The sequence below is a fragment of the Callorhinus ursinus genome, unplaced genomic scaffold (assembly GCF_003265705.2).
Source record: "Callorhinus ursinus isolate GAN/ISIS: 27379988/994484 unplaced genomic scaffold, GSC_fseal_2.0 scaffold2, whole genome shotgun sequence".
Classification (NCBI taxonomy): domain Eukaryota; kingdom Metazoa; phylum Chordata; class Mammalia; order Carnivora; family Otariidae; genus Callorhinus; species Callorhinus ursinus.
The window spans coordinates 84,136,306-84,150,512 of NW_027397064.1; the positions used below are offsets into that span (position 1 = coordinate 84,136,306).

The 14,207-nt window shown below is 36.9% G+C and overlaps 1 protein-coding gene across 1 annotated transcript in view; it reads right to left on the reverse strand.

Annotated features, from left to right (window-relative positions):
* Positions 1–14,207, reverse strand: part of ARHGAP15 (Rho GTPase activating protein 15) — a 601,639-nt gene that overhangs the window by 563,508 nt on the left and 23,924 nt on the right. The window contains exon 2 of the mRNA XM_025856481.2: positions 10,574–10,752. Coding sequence (XP_025712266.1) covers positions 10,574–10,738 — 165 coding nt within the window. The 5' untranslated portion in view covers positions 10,739–10,752. The remainder of the gene's footprint in view (positions 1–10,573; positions 10,753–14,207) is intronic.

Genomic DNA, 14,207 nt, shown 5'->3' on the forward strand with positions numbered 1-14,207 from the left:
ATGCATTGTAAATGAGAATTACAAGGATGTCACCTCAATAATCTGCGTGAAAGTAAAAGTTAATTCATTAATGTTTTCAAGACAAGAAAGAAAATGTCTTCTTTCTTTCCTTTTTCTTTTTAAAACTATGATATGAAAAGCCGGGAGGTTAAGGATAGCACATCCAGGAATGTAAACTTCTTTCCTGTCTATTTGATCATGTGTTATTGGCATTAACACTGTCAATAATTCATGGTAAAAGAGGAAATCGCCATGAAAAGTTACCCATTGTCAGGCTATGATCAATAGGTAAGACCACAGTGGGTGATGTATTATCAAGTATCAGCCAATTCGCTTTATAGTGGATTTTAAAAACAGTAATAGTTGCACTCAGTTTGTCTAACCTGAGCTAAGCTTATTTGTTCATTATCTTCTCACTGCTGGTTAAAGACTATGCCTTGAATACATTTTATTTAAGTACAGAATATCATTCTTGCTATTTAATTCCTGCAATCTGGCTGTGAGCCTCCAGAATTCGCCCCCACGTTTTGACGATGGTGTTTATATTTGAGCAAACAAAACTGTCACTTTGTTTTCCTGTCTTCCTATATTGGGTCACTTTGTGCTACATGATATGATCTAAGACAATTCAATGTAAGGAGACACATGTCCCTTCTCATTGGAAATATTAAAACTACAGCTTCCTTCTAGCCTGTGGGAAAGAAAACAAGTCAGGTGACTGAAAGCCATGGAGGAAAGTTAGTGTCATCACTATTCCTCTTCTTCCACAGAAATAATATGAGCTCGTGAGGCAAGAATAGCACTGATTCCTTCATGAAGGAATGGAAAGAAAATGGTACTTTGGTTGTTTATGTTTTTGGTGTTGTGGAAGGGCATTCACACAAAAACAAGACTACCAATTCTGAACACTTTCAAACACATTCCCAATCTGATATTATCTTGGAATCTTGGGGGAAGTGTTCAGTTATTGAAATCACTTCCTAAGGGATAAATAAAAATGAAACATTAGTAGCCATTTGGCTTCTTGTTTGATTTAGGAGGTAAAATCACCTGATTTATTTCCTTTGGGTTTTCAGAGCCAGACCTCTAAAACATTTTGAGACTTAAACACTCGAATTTGGTTTTGTTTCATTTTATGTTTTTTTTTTTTTACTTCACCCAAATACTGATATATAAAATAATGCAAACATCATTGGGGTGAGAAGTTTAGCCCAGTGTAATTCTTGTTATCAAAGGCAATTACATGTGGAAAATGTCCCATATCATGGTAACTACAGTGGCCGCCAGAAACAACAAGCTGGTGCTTCTCTAGGAAGAAAAAAATGTGGAATGCAATAATAATAATAACGAAGAGAAGAAGGGGAAAAACTATAAAATAACTCTGATTTTCCTCTGTTTTTTTTTTCACCTCTCCCCAAAGATTCTATTCTTGTTTCTTGAGTACACAATTTCTCTTTTTCACTTTTCCATATCCTTAAACTGGTTTGACAGATGACAACCATACATCCTATTACAACTCAAACCCCAATATCCTCCCCCAATAAACTTACTGCCAGTGCACTGGAAGTGAATGGGAATCATAGAAATCCATCACCTCAAAGGAGAAGCATATGAGATTGTATGTAAAGAAGATGGCATCATTTCTAGGAGAGAGTGCCACATCACTGTACATTTGCTAATTACTTGCAACATGCATTAATGTAAAAAATAATGCATTTTCCTTATATGGTATTGTTTGGAGATGGTTCTGCTTATCAGTTTTTAATATGCTCTTTGAAAACTGACACATACTTTACCCACATCTCTTTAGGAACACAGGGATTCAAAGGCTGGATAAAATACTTTCATGCCTCTCAACACAAACCTGAGAGGGTAATTAAACAGATGGTAACAATAGACCGAATCTGAACACATCAGGGACTGGAGTCCCTTATTAGAAGCCTTACACAGTGAAGGGAGGGGGGACCAGCAACTCTGGGGGAAGTGTTTAGCAGCCAACACTTTTATGTCTGCCCTGACCTCAGAAGCGGAAACTAATCAACCGTTTAGGAATGGGTGTCCTACCACCTGAGAGAGGGCACACAAGAGGTTTTCTCCATCCTCTGAGGGGCAGGAAAGCAAAGGACTCTAAAGGAGTGCAATGGTCCTAAGGATTGCCTTCAAAGATGTCAGTTTTAGACACACCAAGTCATTACAGTAAATCCACTATACCTCCCCCCCCCCCCCCAACTCCTACACACACACACACACACACACACACACACATCAAAATCTTCTAAGTTGGAAGACTTGCTTGAAACACAAAGCTATTTTCTTCTACATGAGGCCAAAAATGAGATATTATAGACTTCTGTGATGACACAGGTATTCTGAATATTTTCTACCTCATTCTCAGCAACAGAATGTTCTCCTATTTATTCCATCCTCAAAACATATTGGAATTCTTATTTCTCAGATCTTCATATTGTCAGTTTGTCCTGAGTTAAATTTACAAAAGAGGGGTCTTGAAGCAGTTTAATATTTCAGCTCATAAATGTATGCATGTGGTTATTTTTCCCAGAATATAAAAACAAGCTTCAATATACAAATATTTTATACATCCCTCTGTATATCTACATCTATATCTATAGAGATATAGATGTAGATATATATATATATATACACACTATATATGTGTATTTGTATAATATATATATGTGTGTGTGTATATGTACACACAGAGAAAATATCCACTATATGCAAGAATGGATCTTGTTGCTGTGGAGGTTTGCAATGTTATTGTGCCATCACACATGCAAAGATGCTATTTTGCCATTACATAAGGCATTTACAACCTAGGGGATAATCAAGTCAGTGTTTGCTCTTCTTCTGTTTCTCAACCTGCTTCAGTTCTCTGCTGTAGTTGGCAAGTTCTTTGGGTGCCACTTATGAGAAACATTCAGCATCAGTACAACAATGATTTAGCTTAACTAAGTGCTCGCAAGCAAAGGGCAATGTTCAACATACGGTGTTTTCGATTAACCAAGGTTATAATGATGATCTATTAAAGGACATTTTTGAAAACCAGGGCAAATATTAAAATGGGAAAATTACAAAATGTCGACAAATGTAAATCATGTGACAAACATCATTTTGCAGCTTGCATGTTACCTCTTTGTGAGAGCGCATCACCTTATAACCCTGTCTGATGTTAGTCTTGGGATTTCGATACTTAGTAAGTATAAAAGACTGTTCCCATCTTCTGATGCAGTTATACTTAAAATGATACCTATCAGCTTAGGAATTTGCCATAAAACTCTCCTAATAATATTGACTATGGTTCCAAAGTTATTTGACAAGGGAAGAGTATAATATGAATTAAATAAGAGGTGCTGCAAATAATTTAGTGGAAAAGCGCAGTTGCTGCCACACAGAGTATTAGGTAACCTTTTTTTAATTAGAATGTACACTTTTAGATTACTGATTATGAACATCAGGGGACCCAAAATTTTGATTCATCAGTAATTCTCCTTTATGTCTACACTAAGATGTAAAAATGAGACCGCTGGCTCTAACTTGGTATTTCAGAGCCTTTCCATGCCGGTGCCGAAGCTATTTTACCTGTAATCTCTAGTACTGCTCTGCCCCCTTGTGCTACTACAGTGAACTCAACAGAGGAAGAGTTTGCCTTAATCTTTGTACATGAACTACAGAAAAACCCCACTGTCACTTCTCACTTTTCTGGCAAGTTCAAGGTCAGTGTCTAGCTATTTTCAGCTCATCTCTTCTTGATCCATGCAGAGAAATGACAAGGTAACGTGATTCAGGGTCAGCTGTATTACAGGAACCGTTACATAAACGGAGAAAGTGAAAATCAATCCTAGCTGACAGTGACTTCGGGATAATCAACGCTCACTGGATGCCTCTGTCAGCTCGCCTGCATCAAACACCGTGTGACTTCTGTCAGATCTTTTTAATAAAACTATATTCTCACTTTCAGCAAACCTAAGTAAATATTTCACTTGAGCTGAATTTTTTAGACGATGTTAGCCTTCTGGATTTGTAAACCGCGCCACTAATTCCTTGAAAAATTTCACGAGTGATACCTATTATCCCGAGGTTTGTTACTGACCTGAGATGGGAGGCACTGCTGTAAAATATATCCTCCTTCTTGAGGGATCTAGGAGAGCTTTCCTACAGACTGTTGCATCTCTTGCATTACACTCAACACCTTTCCCCAAGTCACCCTTAGCCCCAACTCCTCTCTCTTCCATGGGAACGGAACCCCTGAATCGATCATTCCTCGTTGAGAAATTAGGTTTCTTTCTCCTCTGGAGATGTTCGTCATTGCTTTTCTTTTATCTCTGCATTTTCTGCTAGGACATGTCCCCTAACAGAATTGGAAGCACAGCATTTAACAAGATGTTCCACGTTAGTGGCCTTCCAACCCACAGCACCTGATCTGTCAGTTCAGGGATGGAGCTGCTTTATCCCACCCACCTTGTGCTCTGCAGTACTCCACTGAAGTACAATTTACCATAATATTAGTTGTCAGTAAATTCAAAGACAGAACTCCTAAAGCTATAAAATGGATTAGAAGCAATTTAAAAAAGAATTAACAAACTAGAGTAAGAGTATACTGTCAACAAACAAATGCTCCATCATAGGACTGTAATTTGGAATTTTAATTACCCCTCTGCTTCTGTAACAAAACAATGTCTGAACTGGCAGCGATTTGAATCTCTCACAGGTCATTGAGCATTCTAGTTAATTACTCTATGAATAGCCTGTTTTTCTCCCCTCTGGAAACACGTTTCTAATGGCAGTCAAGGTCTGACAAATGTGTCATCTACATAATTAGCTAGGAAGCAACACAAAACATTAAACATGCTTTGTGCCGACAACTATCAAAACATTTCATTTGTTGTCAATTATTCATTACTTTGTAGGTTCTGAAGGGGTTGTTATTATGGAAATAAGTCCAGATGCTAACAAGGTTAGAGTTTTGGATTCAAATTAGTAATCAGAGGACTAACTTTAAAAAAAAATGTATCTCATGTACATCCAGCGCCATATTCAATCAGTAGGAGATTATAAACAAATTTAGCTGTGCTCAAGTTAAAATGAAACCGATGCAGCCACGAACGTGAATTCGAGAGCTTCTGCTCCTTTGAAGCACAGACTCTCCACTGTCATCGTAAACTTTCTGAACCTTTCGCAAGTCCCATTTGTGCTTGGTAAATGAGAGTTAAACATTTCACTGCATGAGCTGACATGAGAGAGCAAGGACAGGGAAAGAAATCTCTGGTGTTTCTGGATTCCCACCCCCCACCAGCGCATATTATGTAAAAGTCAAAATTCTAGCTAACAAACTTTCGAGTGAGTCTGCCGTGCCGCACACTGGTTACCTTAGGTAACCCTTGGATTTCATGAGTATTTTTTTCTATTTCTGAAATCCGGTTTCTTTTATTACTGCTTTAATATTGTATATAAAGCCAAGTATTGTCTTGAAAGCAGCACTCCTAATGTATATAGAGGATATAAAAAGATTTCTCAACAAAATTGACCTCTCAGTGGCAAAGAAAATTGCAGTGGAAGACACATTATTGCGTAGTCATATCTGAGGCTTGGATCTATGGAGAGTCTCACTCCACTGTCCTCTAGCTTTCCCTTATAAACCAAAATGGCTTACAAATGTCATCCACAATAGTCCAATAAAGATTAGGAACAAAACACTGTCCTTACATTGATGAGATAAGAAAGATTTAACTGCAGAATGCAGTGTACAAGAACAGTTCATAAGGCTTGTTCTCAAATGAGAAAAATAGAATTCAAATTATATTTATGTGTGGCTAGAATTTAATTGAGATGATCAGTTTATTTTCTACATAATGTTTGATCAGATGCCTGTACTACAGAGCTAGATAAGAAGAAAAGGAAAAAAAGAAAAACATTCTATCAGGAGAAATCAAGAAGACCCGTTATCTACAGAGTGTGCAAAATATGTCAGGAAATAATTCTACCCTGAGCACTGAGAATGCTCAGTTAATAAAAAAAGATCAGCCACTCGCTAAGAGAAAATAATTGTCTGTATCTATATTTTTCAAAGCAAAAAGGCAGCCACATCTTACACTAAATAGGACACATTAAAATAAGCTTTAATAATCTTTATGCAGAAGGAAACTAATCCATTTTCAGATCATACGATCCACAGCAATAAAAGGAAATCATCAAACTAAAAACAATTTTAGAAATGGCTGCAGACTCTCATTTAATTAACATGCAACAGATCATATATTTATGAGGAAGTCAAAATATTTAGGAAGCCTATAATCCTGTAAGCCTTAATGTGGTATAAAAACAACAAATAAATGCAAAGTGTTACTGTTATACATGCCTGCTTGATCAATGGTTTTCACATATTGATCTATAAATGGAGTTGACAGTCTGTGTTGGCTGCACATTTTCCAAGCAGCGCTATTTTTGCAGAAAACCAATACGGGCAATTACCTTTGTTTGAGATGCCAAGTCTTATCAATTCAATGTGATTTAGTGTCATTTTAATTAAATATCAGGATCCACTTCAGGACAATTTATACAAACAAAGCCTCAAACCTAACTATAAGCTTGATTGGAAGTAAACATGGACAAGTCCTGCAGTCTCATAATATTTCTCAAAAACTCTGCTAAACAGAAGGCTTATATTTTTAGTAGCAATTTTTATGTCTGCCTTTTTGGCTAGCCACAACTTTGGCAAGTATCCTATAATCACAGAAGTAAGAAACAAAAGAAAATTGTTTCCTCTTTTTCTTTATAATATATTAAAAAAGAAAAATGAACATGCACAGTCTGTTAATGGAAGCGGAAGGAGTCGTGTATGTTAGCATTTAGGAATGGCTCGACCTAAGTCCTTATCCTAACAGTAATAAAAAGATATTTCCCTGTCCATGAGGGCCATGAATAAAGTATTGCACTTCTGTGGCGTTTACAAGATGGAAATGGTGCATATTCATACACGTGGCTGCTTAAGACACCAGCATTAAATGCCGAAACTGCTCCTGTCTGAAAATCCTAGGTCTGCAATTTCCCTGATTTGGGCTATTTAAACTCTTCATTAATATCTATTCTAAACTGTCTAGTAGGCTCGAGCTTCCCTCTTATAAATAACATCAAAGCCGCATTAAACCTTTTGCAGTAGCTATTTGCTGGATTGCACATTAGCCTTTCAGCCCTTAAAGAGGCACACTTCACTTGCCCCCCATTTACGCTCACTAAGCTGTCTGCTTCTGGGTTTCGCACATTCGGGCAAATAAGCAGTCCACCTTCAAGAGGTCTCACTCCGGTGCTCAGGATGAGACAACAAATCACTGAGACCAAAGACCGTTCCTTCCCCACCAAGCGGAGGTCTCCAGATCTCTCTTACAGAGAGGCAATTTTCTGCTAACCACACCCTCCCATGTCCAAACTTCCCACCTCTCCAACAACTGGCCAGGTAGCAAAGTGGTCTTTTCAGATTTTGAAAAGGCATTGATCTTATTAACTACCTAAAAAATGATCATTTGGTGTTTAAAGAAAACGATGCACACAGCCAATGAAATACTGATGGAGGATTAATGCCTGTTTTAACGGAATGCTTCCGTGCAGCCCTTAGGTAATGAAAACTTTAACGTAATAAGTGAATTCACCTGTGTTTGCATAGCACAGGGTCGAATAAATGTTTATATTGGCATTTCATACTGCTCCTCTGTTTAGGATACCAAGAATATAGGCTCTTCTGACATATCCAGGAGAGTTTTATATGGTGTTCCAAGTTCACAGTCATGTTAGACATATTTTTAACTGAACACAATAATAAAGAGAATTTTATGAATTAATGACAAAATTATACAATTGATTGGACCCAAGAACCTTTTATCATTTTCTGTAATAAGTTAAATCTTTGCGAATGTAATATCAGATTCTTATGCTATATACTTCAATAAGTCCATATTAGATTTGCATGATAGTTATGCCAGGGGACACGTAGTATAATATATGCCACATACATTAAATACGATGCATAACGTATATATGTGTGTCTCTAAGTAGTCCTAACTTTTTTTCTGTACAGATTAAATGTAAGTGTCTCTGTTGCGACAAACCATTCTGCATGTGACACGTGCACACATTTTTAGAATACATCTCCTCCCACCTCTCCTAAGTTGAAGATCTCCCCCCTTGACCTCACCCCCACCTCCAACTTCTGAAAAATCAAGTTCTTAGTTTAGCTTGAGCAGATATCTTTAACAGGCTTGTTTGAATAAATATGCCAAAATACTTTACATTCTGTCAGTATCTAGTCAGAAAATTGTGCATGGAAAAAAGAGATGAAAAGAACCGAGACAGAAAGAAAATTAGTGCCATGGCAAGCTTTCAATACAGTATCTCTCAGCCAAGTTTTCTCAGTGAAATGACATATCCTCACTAAAATACCCCTTTTATATAATTATGCACTGAGCACACATAACCAAAAGTAACTTTTATTTTTGTTCCTTATCGAGGAATACATATTGCCCAGGCTAAGAATGCGGAAACAAAAGCTGGGATAATTATAGCTAATTTAACTTTGGAAAACTCTTCTCTAGCAGTCCAGCATATAACCCCCCAAACTAAAGTTATGTAACAAGGTAATATCAACAATGAGAAACTGCATGATAAAATCCTGCCCAAAAGTGAAAAATGCTAATTTTGTCTCATTTAGCAGCTGGATACAGAAATGCTCATTAGTTTTAAGAGGGTTAATCCTTTTAACTTTTGCATATTGATATGCCAATTATGCCTAATTGTACAAGAGGCATCAGTCAAGGTAATAGTGCATAAACACATGAAAGTTATTAAGTACATCCCAACATGTAATAAAGTAGGTGTTAATTGGTAGCTGAGTTCTGCGGGCTATTGAGGTGGATAATTCATTGAGAGATGGATCACTTGTAATTTCTCTCCATAATTCCTTTTGCAGTCTCATGCTGTGATGTTTTCATGCTTGTCAAAAACAACTGCGGCATAGTGCCTTTTGTTAAACACAGCCAATAAAATATTTTAGGCATCATTAAATATACTTAACTTTTAAACTTTTTCAAAGGTACAGTTCTTACTGCTAATACATTATAGAGATTCCAATAATTTACTCTAACCACTCTCTTAAGTTCATAGTTGAGGAACATTTTAGCTGGTTTAAAAGCAAAGTCAGGCTGCCAGTGTTGTGCCTCCCAGCAGACAATACTTTTAAATGAGAGAGTGAATAAAGAAAAACACATCTCTCCGGTAACTTATCTCAGGATGTATCTCCCACTCCCGACATATAATCACTGGCTTCCTCATGCTAAATCTGTCTATAATACCTGAAGAAAGCATGATTAAAACCATGTACTTCTCAAGCTCTTGAGATACTTTTAAATGAGAGAGTGAATAAAGAAAAACACATCTCTCCGGTAAATTATCTCAGGATGTATCTCCCATTCCCGACATATAATCACTGGCTTCCTTGTGCTAAATCTGTCTATAATACCTGAAGAAAGCATGATTAAAACCATGTACTTCTCAAGCTCTTGAGATGGTGGTGGGTTATTTCCGCGCACTTGAAATTTGAGTGAAAACAGAGAATAAATATAATCGGTAACATGCTACTCAGCAAGTTTATCTCATTTAATAACTCAGTTAGGGAGCTGAATATTTCATGGGCCCCTATGATATTAACAGAACACTCAATTAATAGCTCACATGTTTCTGCAGAGTGACTGGGACTCGCAGCCTGTCCCCAGCTAACCTATTTCCCGCTCTTGCTCTCAGTGTGAGAAACAAAATAGATCTGGGGTCCAAAAGAGTGGCTAACATTGCATAAATAATTTTGTAACATCCTATGGCCTCAGCTGCAAGTTACCACCATTATGGAAGAAAATTAACCAGAGGAGACTCATCGCAATCAGTGTGTTTAGTGGCTCAGGATGCGTGCAGGGGCAGGGACGCAATTGGCAGTAGAGTTCATCTCTAACTATTTTATTTCAGATCTTCCTAATGACACATTATCGAGACAAAATGGCTTCCTCTCCAAACCTTCCATCGCCACACCATTTAAGCTCATTCCAAATCAAATCGTAATTCCAATATTATATATTGTTGGGAGATTTTAAGAAAGAGATTTTCACATTTTTTTTAAAGATTTTTTTTCCCCCCTCAGTTCATTCTTAGCTAATTTTAGCCTCTGGCTTTTCAAAGTGATGTACTGTATTTGGAAGTACAAACACCACATGCTAGCATAACCTCATTATTTTTATAACACTGAAGCATGATAGTGGAGGCCCTTAAAATGAGTCAAAGGTGCTCTTCAGTCTAGCTCCAAATCCACTTTATCACTCTGGATTAAGCCCAGCTCCACTCTCACAACTGGGGATATTATTATGACTATAAGTAGGCAAGATAAAATGCATTACAAAAACAGTTTTCTCATGCACATTAGGAAAACAAATAAAATAAAGCTAATTAGTTCTCTTTTTTTCTTCTTTTTTAACAAAATTCTGTATCTGGGAACATGGGGGTTTTAGGGTATTTGACTTACGGGTTCAATGACCTTCCCAACATCGGTGAGGATCATGGATTTACTTTGGCTCAGCCTGTCGTGGTGACTGTTGGCATTTTTGATTCTCATTTGCACAGCTCCAGTGCCTTGACGGGTGGAATTCAGTGTTTCCACAGAGGTATCAGAATTCGTAGATTTCTGCATATTGTAGCGTTATCCTGATAAAATATAAAAGCATTATGTTATTCTAAATATATCTTTTCCAAGAAAAACTTGGTGGGGTGCAGGTTCCTGTTCATCACTAAGGTACAAAAATGAAACAAACAATTTCTGCCTCTCTGAATAGTGGAGAAGGTAATTACTTTGTAGTTGTTTTTATCAACTAGGGCCTCTGTATGTGGCCAGTGCTATACATGCCAGAGGACTTCAAAGTTCATAGCCAGCACAGCCATGCTCGTGTCATTCCTAATTCCATTAAGGAATTCCTAATGGCAATATGATAGCCTTCCTTATGTAGAAATGCCAACTAAGCATCTTTAGGCTACATGCTGTTCACACTCACAACGTCACTGACGTTTTACCCACCTCATCCCACCCCACCTCTACACGTTACCACCCACAGCCTTTTTTGGTGACCAAAAACCTGCATATTTAAGTGAGTAGAATTGGCGTTAGGGCAAACTAGGCTGGCCCCACTGACTATGAAATATGTTGGCTTAGCCTTCTTTGCCTGGTGCTCAGCCTTAGCCCCAACCCCCACTCACAATACCCAAGGAGGGAAAGTAAAGGTCCTTTGTCCGCTGCCATCTGCCAACTGAACTAGATTCAGTAGCTTTGCTGGACATAATGTTGATGAAGAATATGAAGAAAGAGAACTCAACTGTTGCAGCATCCACGGGCAGGCTAGGAGGGCTTTAGTTGCTTCCCCAAATCCGTAATCCTTTTCAATGGCCCCTCTCCACAAGTCCCTCCAAGGAACATATCATCGCATTTAAAAGAGAACATGTGCAATGCAAACACAGCTTCTAAGCTTCTAGAAACAGACCCCCTTGTGGCTTGATTGTTCTCTCCCTGTCTCACCTGTAGACATTCCTGGGCACATTGCACACGTTCTCTTAAACTGTCATCAGTTACAGAAGCCAAGATAATCCAAAAGAAGGATTGTATTTTAGGGAGCTAACTTTATTAGTACCCCTGTGGCTGTTGGACAGACAATGGGGCTAACTGGCATCATGGTAATGTTCAAGCTAAGTGAACACTAAGACGGTTAGAAAAGGATGAAAACATTTTAGTAGGAGGCAAAGTGTTACCTCATAACTGATACCAGTAATGCAATTGAGTGATAACTTAGAAAAGAAGTTAATATTTGCTGAGCATTCACTATGCGCCAGGCAATGCACTTAGTGATTTAATTCTTCAAAACTCCTATGAGATAGACATTAAACTCATACTTTTCTAGAAGAGAAACATAAAGATCATAGAGACTAATAATTTTCTCAAGAATAATGGACAGAAAAAGTGGAGGGCCTGTATTTTGTTCCAAATAAAAAAGACCCATACTGGTGAATAGACACATTCTAATTAATCTATACCATGAAATATTACTCAGCAATAGAAAGAATGGACTATTGATGCATGCAACCACATGGATGAATTGCAAATTGCTGAATGAAAGAGGCCAGGCCAAAAAAGTACCTATGGAGTACTTATGATTTCATTTATATAATATTCTAGAAAATGCAAGCTAGTATTTAATTATAGAAAGCTGATCAGTGATTGCCTAAAGATGGTGTGAAGGGAAAAATGGATTATGGTGATTACAAGGAAACTTTTAAAGCTGGTGGATATGTTTGTTAGCTTGATTGCTGTGATGGTTTAACAATTGTATGCATATATTAAAAATCAAATTGTTTAAGTACTTGCACTATTGTATTTCAGTTATACCTCATAAAGATGTTTACAGGAAAGTTGTTTTGAAAATTTCTTAACTAAATTAATTAAATTGACTTAAGTTTCTTAATTCTTTATTTTGTTCATACTCCCATTTTTATGCTTCTACATGAGTGATATATTATAAAAACTCATCTAGTTGAGAATAAAAGAACTATTTCAATAAGATTTGAAATAAAAATTTCAAGTGATTAAAAAAGAAAATCTCATCTCCACTCTTCCATAGGAATCTAATAACAGCTGCTTTGATGAGAAAGATTTTTCAATGTATCAAATCCGGCCACTAATATAGACATAGGGAATCTTACCACTACATCTAACTTGAATAATATATAGAGTACTATATAGACAACTGCTAAAAAAAAAAAAAAAAAAGTAAATGCATTTTCCATATACCCCAGTACAGGATAATAAGTTTTTGGTTTTATTTTGTGTGTTATTTGTTATTGAAACTACTATTTTCATAGCCAGTCAGAAAGTATTTCATAATAACAAAGCAAATCTATGAATCTTTGATATTTATGAGGATGCTACTATTAAAGTCATGAGTTTTCCCAAATAAATTATACTAAAATTTGTATGGAACCACAAAAGACCCTGAGTAGCCAAACCAATCTTGAGAAAGAAAAACAAAGCTGGAGGTATTACAACTGCAGATTTCAAAATGTACTACAAAGCTGTAGTAATCAAAACAGTATGATACTGGGACAAAAATAGACACATAGATCAGTAGAACAGGGTAGAAAGCCTAGAAATAAGCCCATGATTATATGGTCAACTAATCTATGACAAAGGAAGCAAGAATATACAATGGGGAAAGGACAGTTTCTTCAATAAAATGTTCTGCAAAAACTGGACAGCTCTGCGTAAAAGAATAAAACTGGACCATTTTCTAACACCATACACAAAAATAAACTGAAAATGGATTAAAGACCTAAATGTGAGACCTGAAGCCATAAGAATCCTAGAAGAGTACACAGGCAGTAATTTCTCTGACACTGACTGTAGGAACTTTTTTCTAGATATGTCTCTTCATGCAAGGGAAACAAAGGCAAAAATAAACTATTGGGACTACATCAAAATAAAAAGCTTCTGCACAGCAAAAGAAACCACCAACAAAACAAAAAGGCAACCTACTGGATGGGAGAAGACATGTGCCAATGACATACTTGATAAAGGATTAGTATCCAAGATGTATAAAGAACATATACAACTCAACACCAAAAAACAAACAATCCAATTAAAAAATGGGCACAGGACCTGAATAAACATTTTTCCAAAAAAGACATACATATGGCCAACAGACACATGAAAAGAAGCTCAACATCACTAATCATCAGAGAAATGCAAATCCAAACCACAATGAGATATAACCTCACACCCATCAGAATGGCTAAAGTAAAAAACACAAGAAGTAATACGTGTTGGTGAGTATATAGAGAAAAAAGACCCCTCATGCACTGTTGGCGGGAATGCAAACTGGTGCAGCCACTGTGAAAACAGTATGGGGTTCCTCAAAAACCTAAAAATAAGTACAGAAACACTGTATGATCCAGTAATTATACTACTGGGTGTTTATCCAAAGAAAATTCAAAAAGATATATGCACCCCTATGTTTACTGCAGCATTATTTATAATAGCCAAGATATGGAAGCAACCTAAATGTCCACTGAGAGATGAATAGATAAGGGAGATGTGGTATATATATATGCAATGGAATATT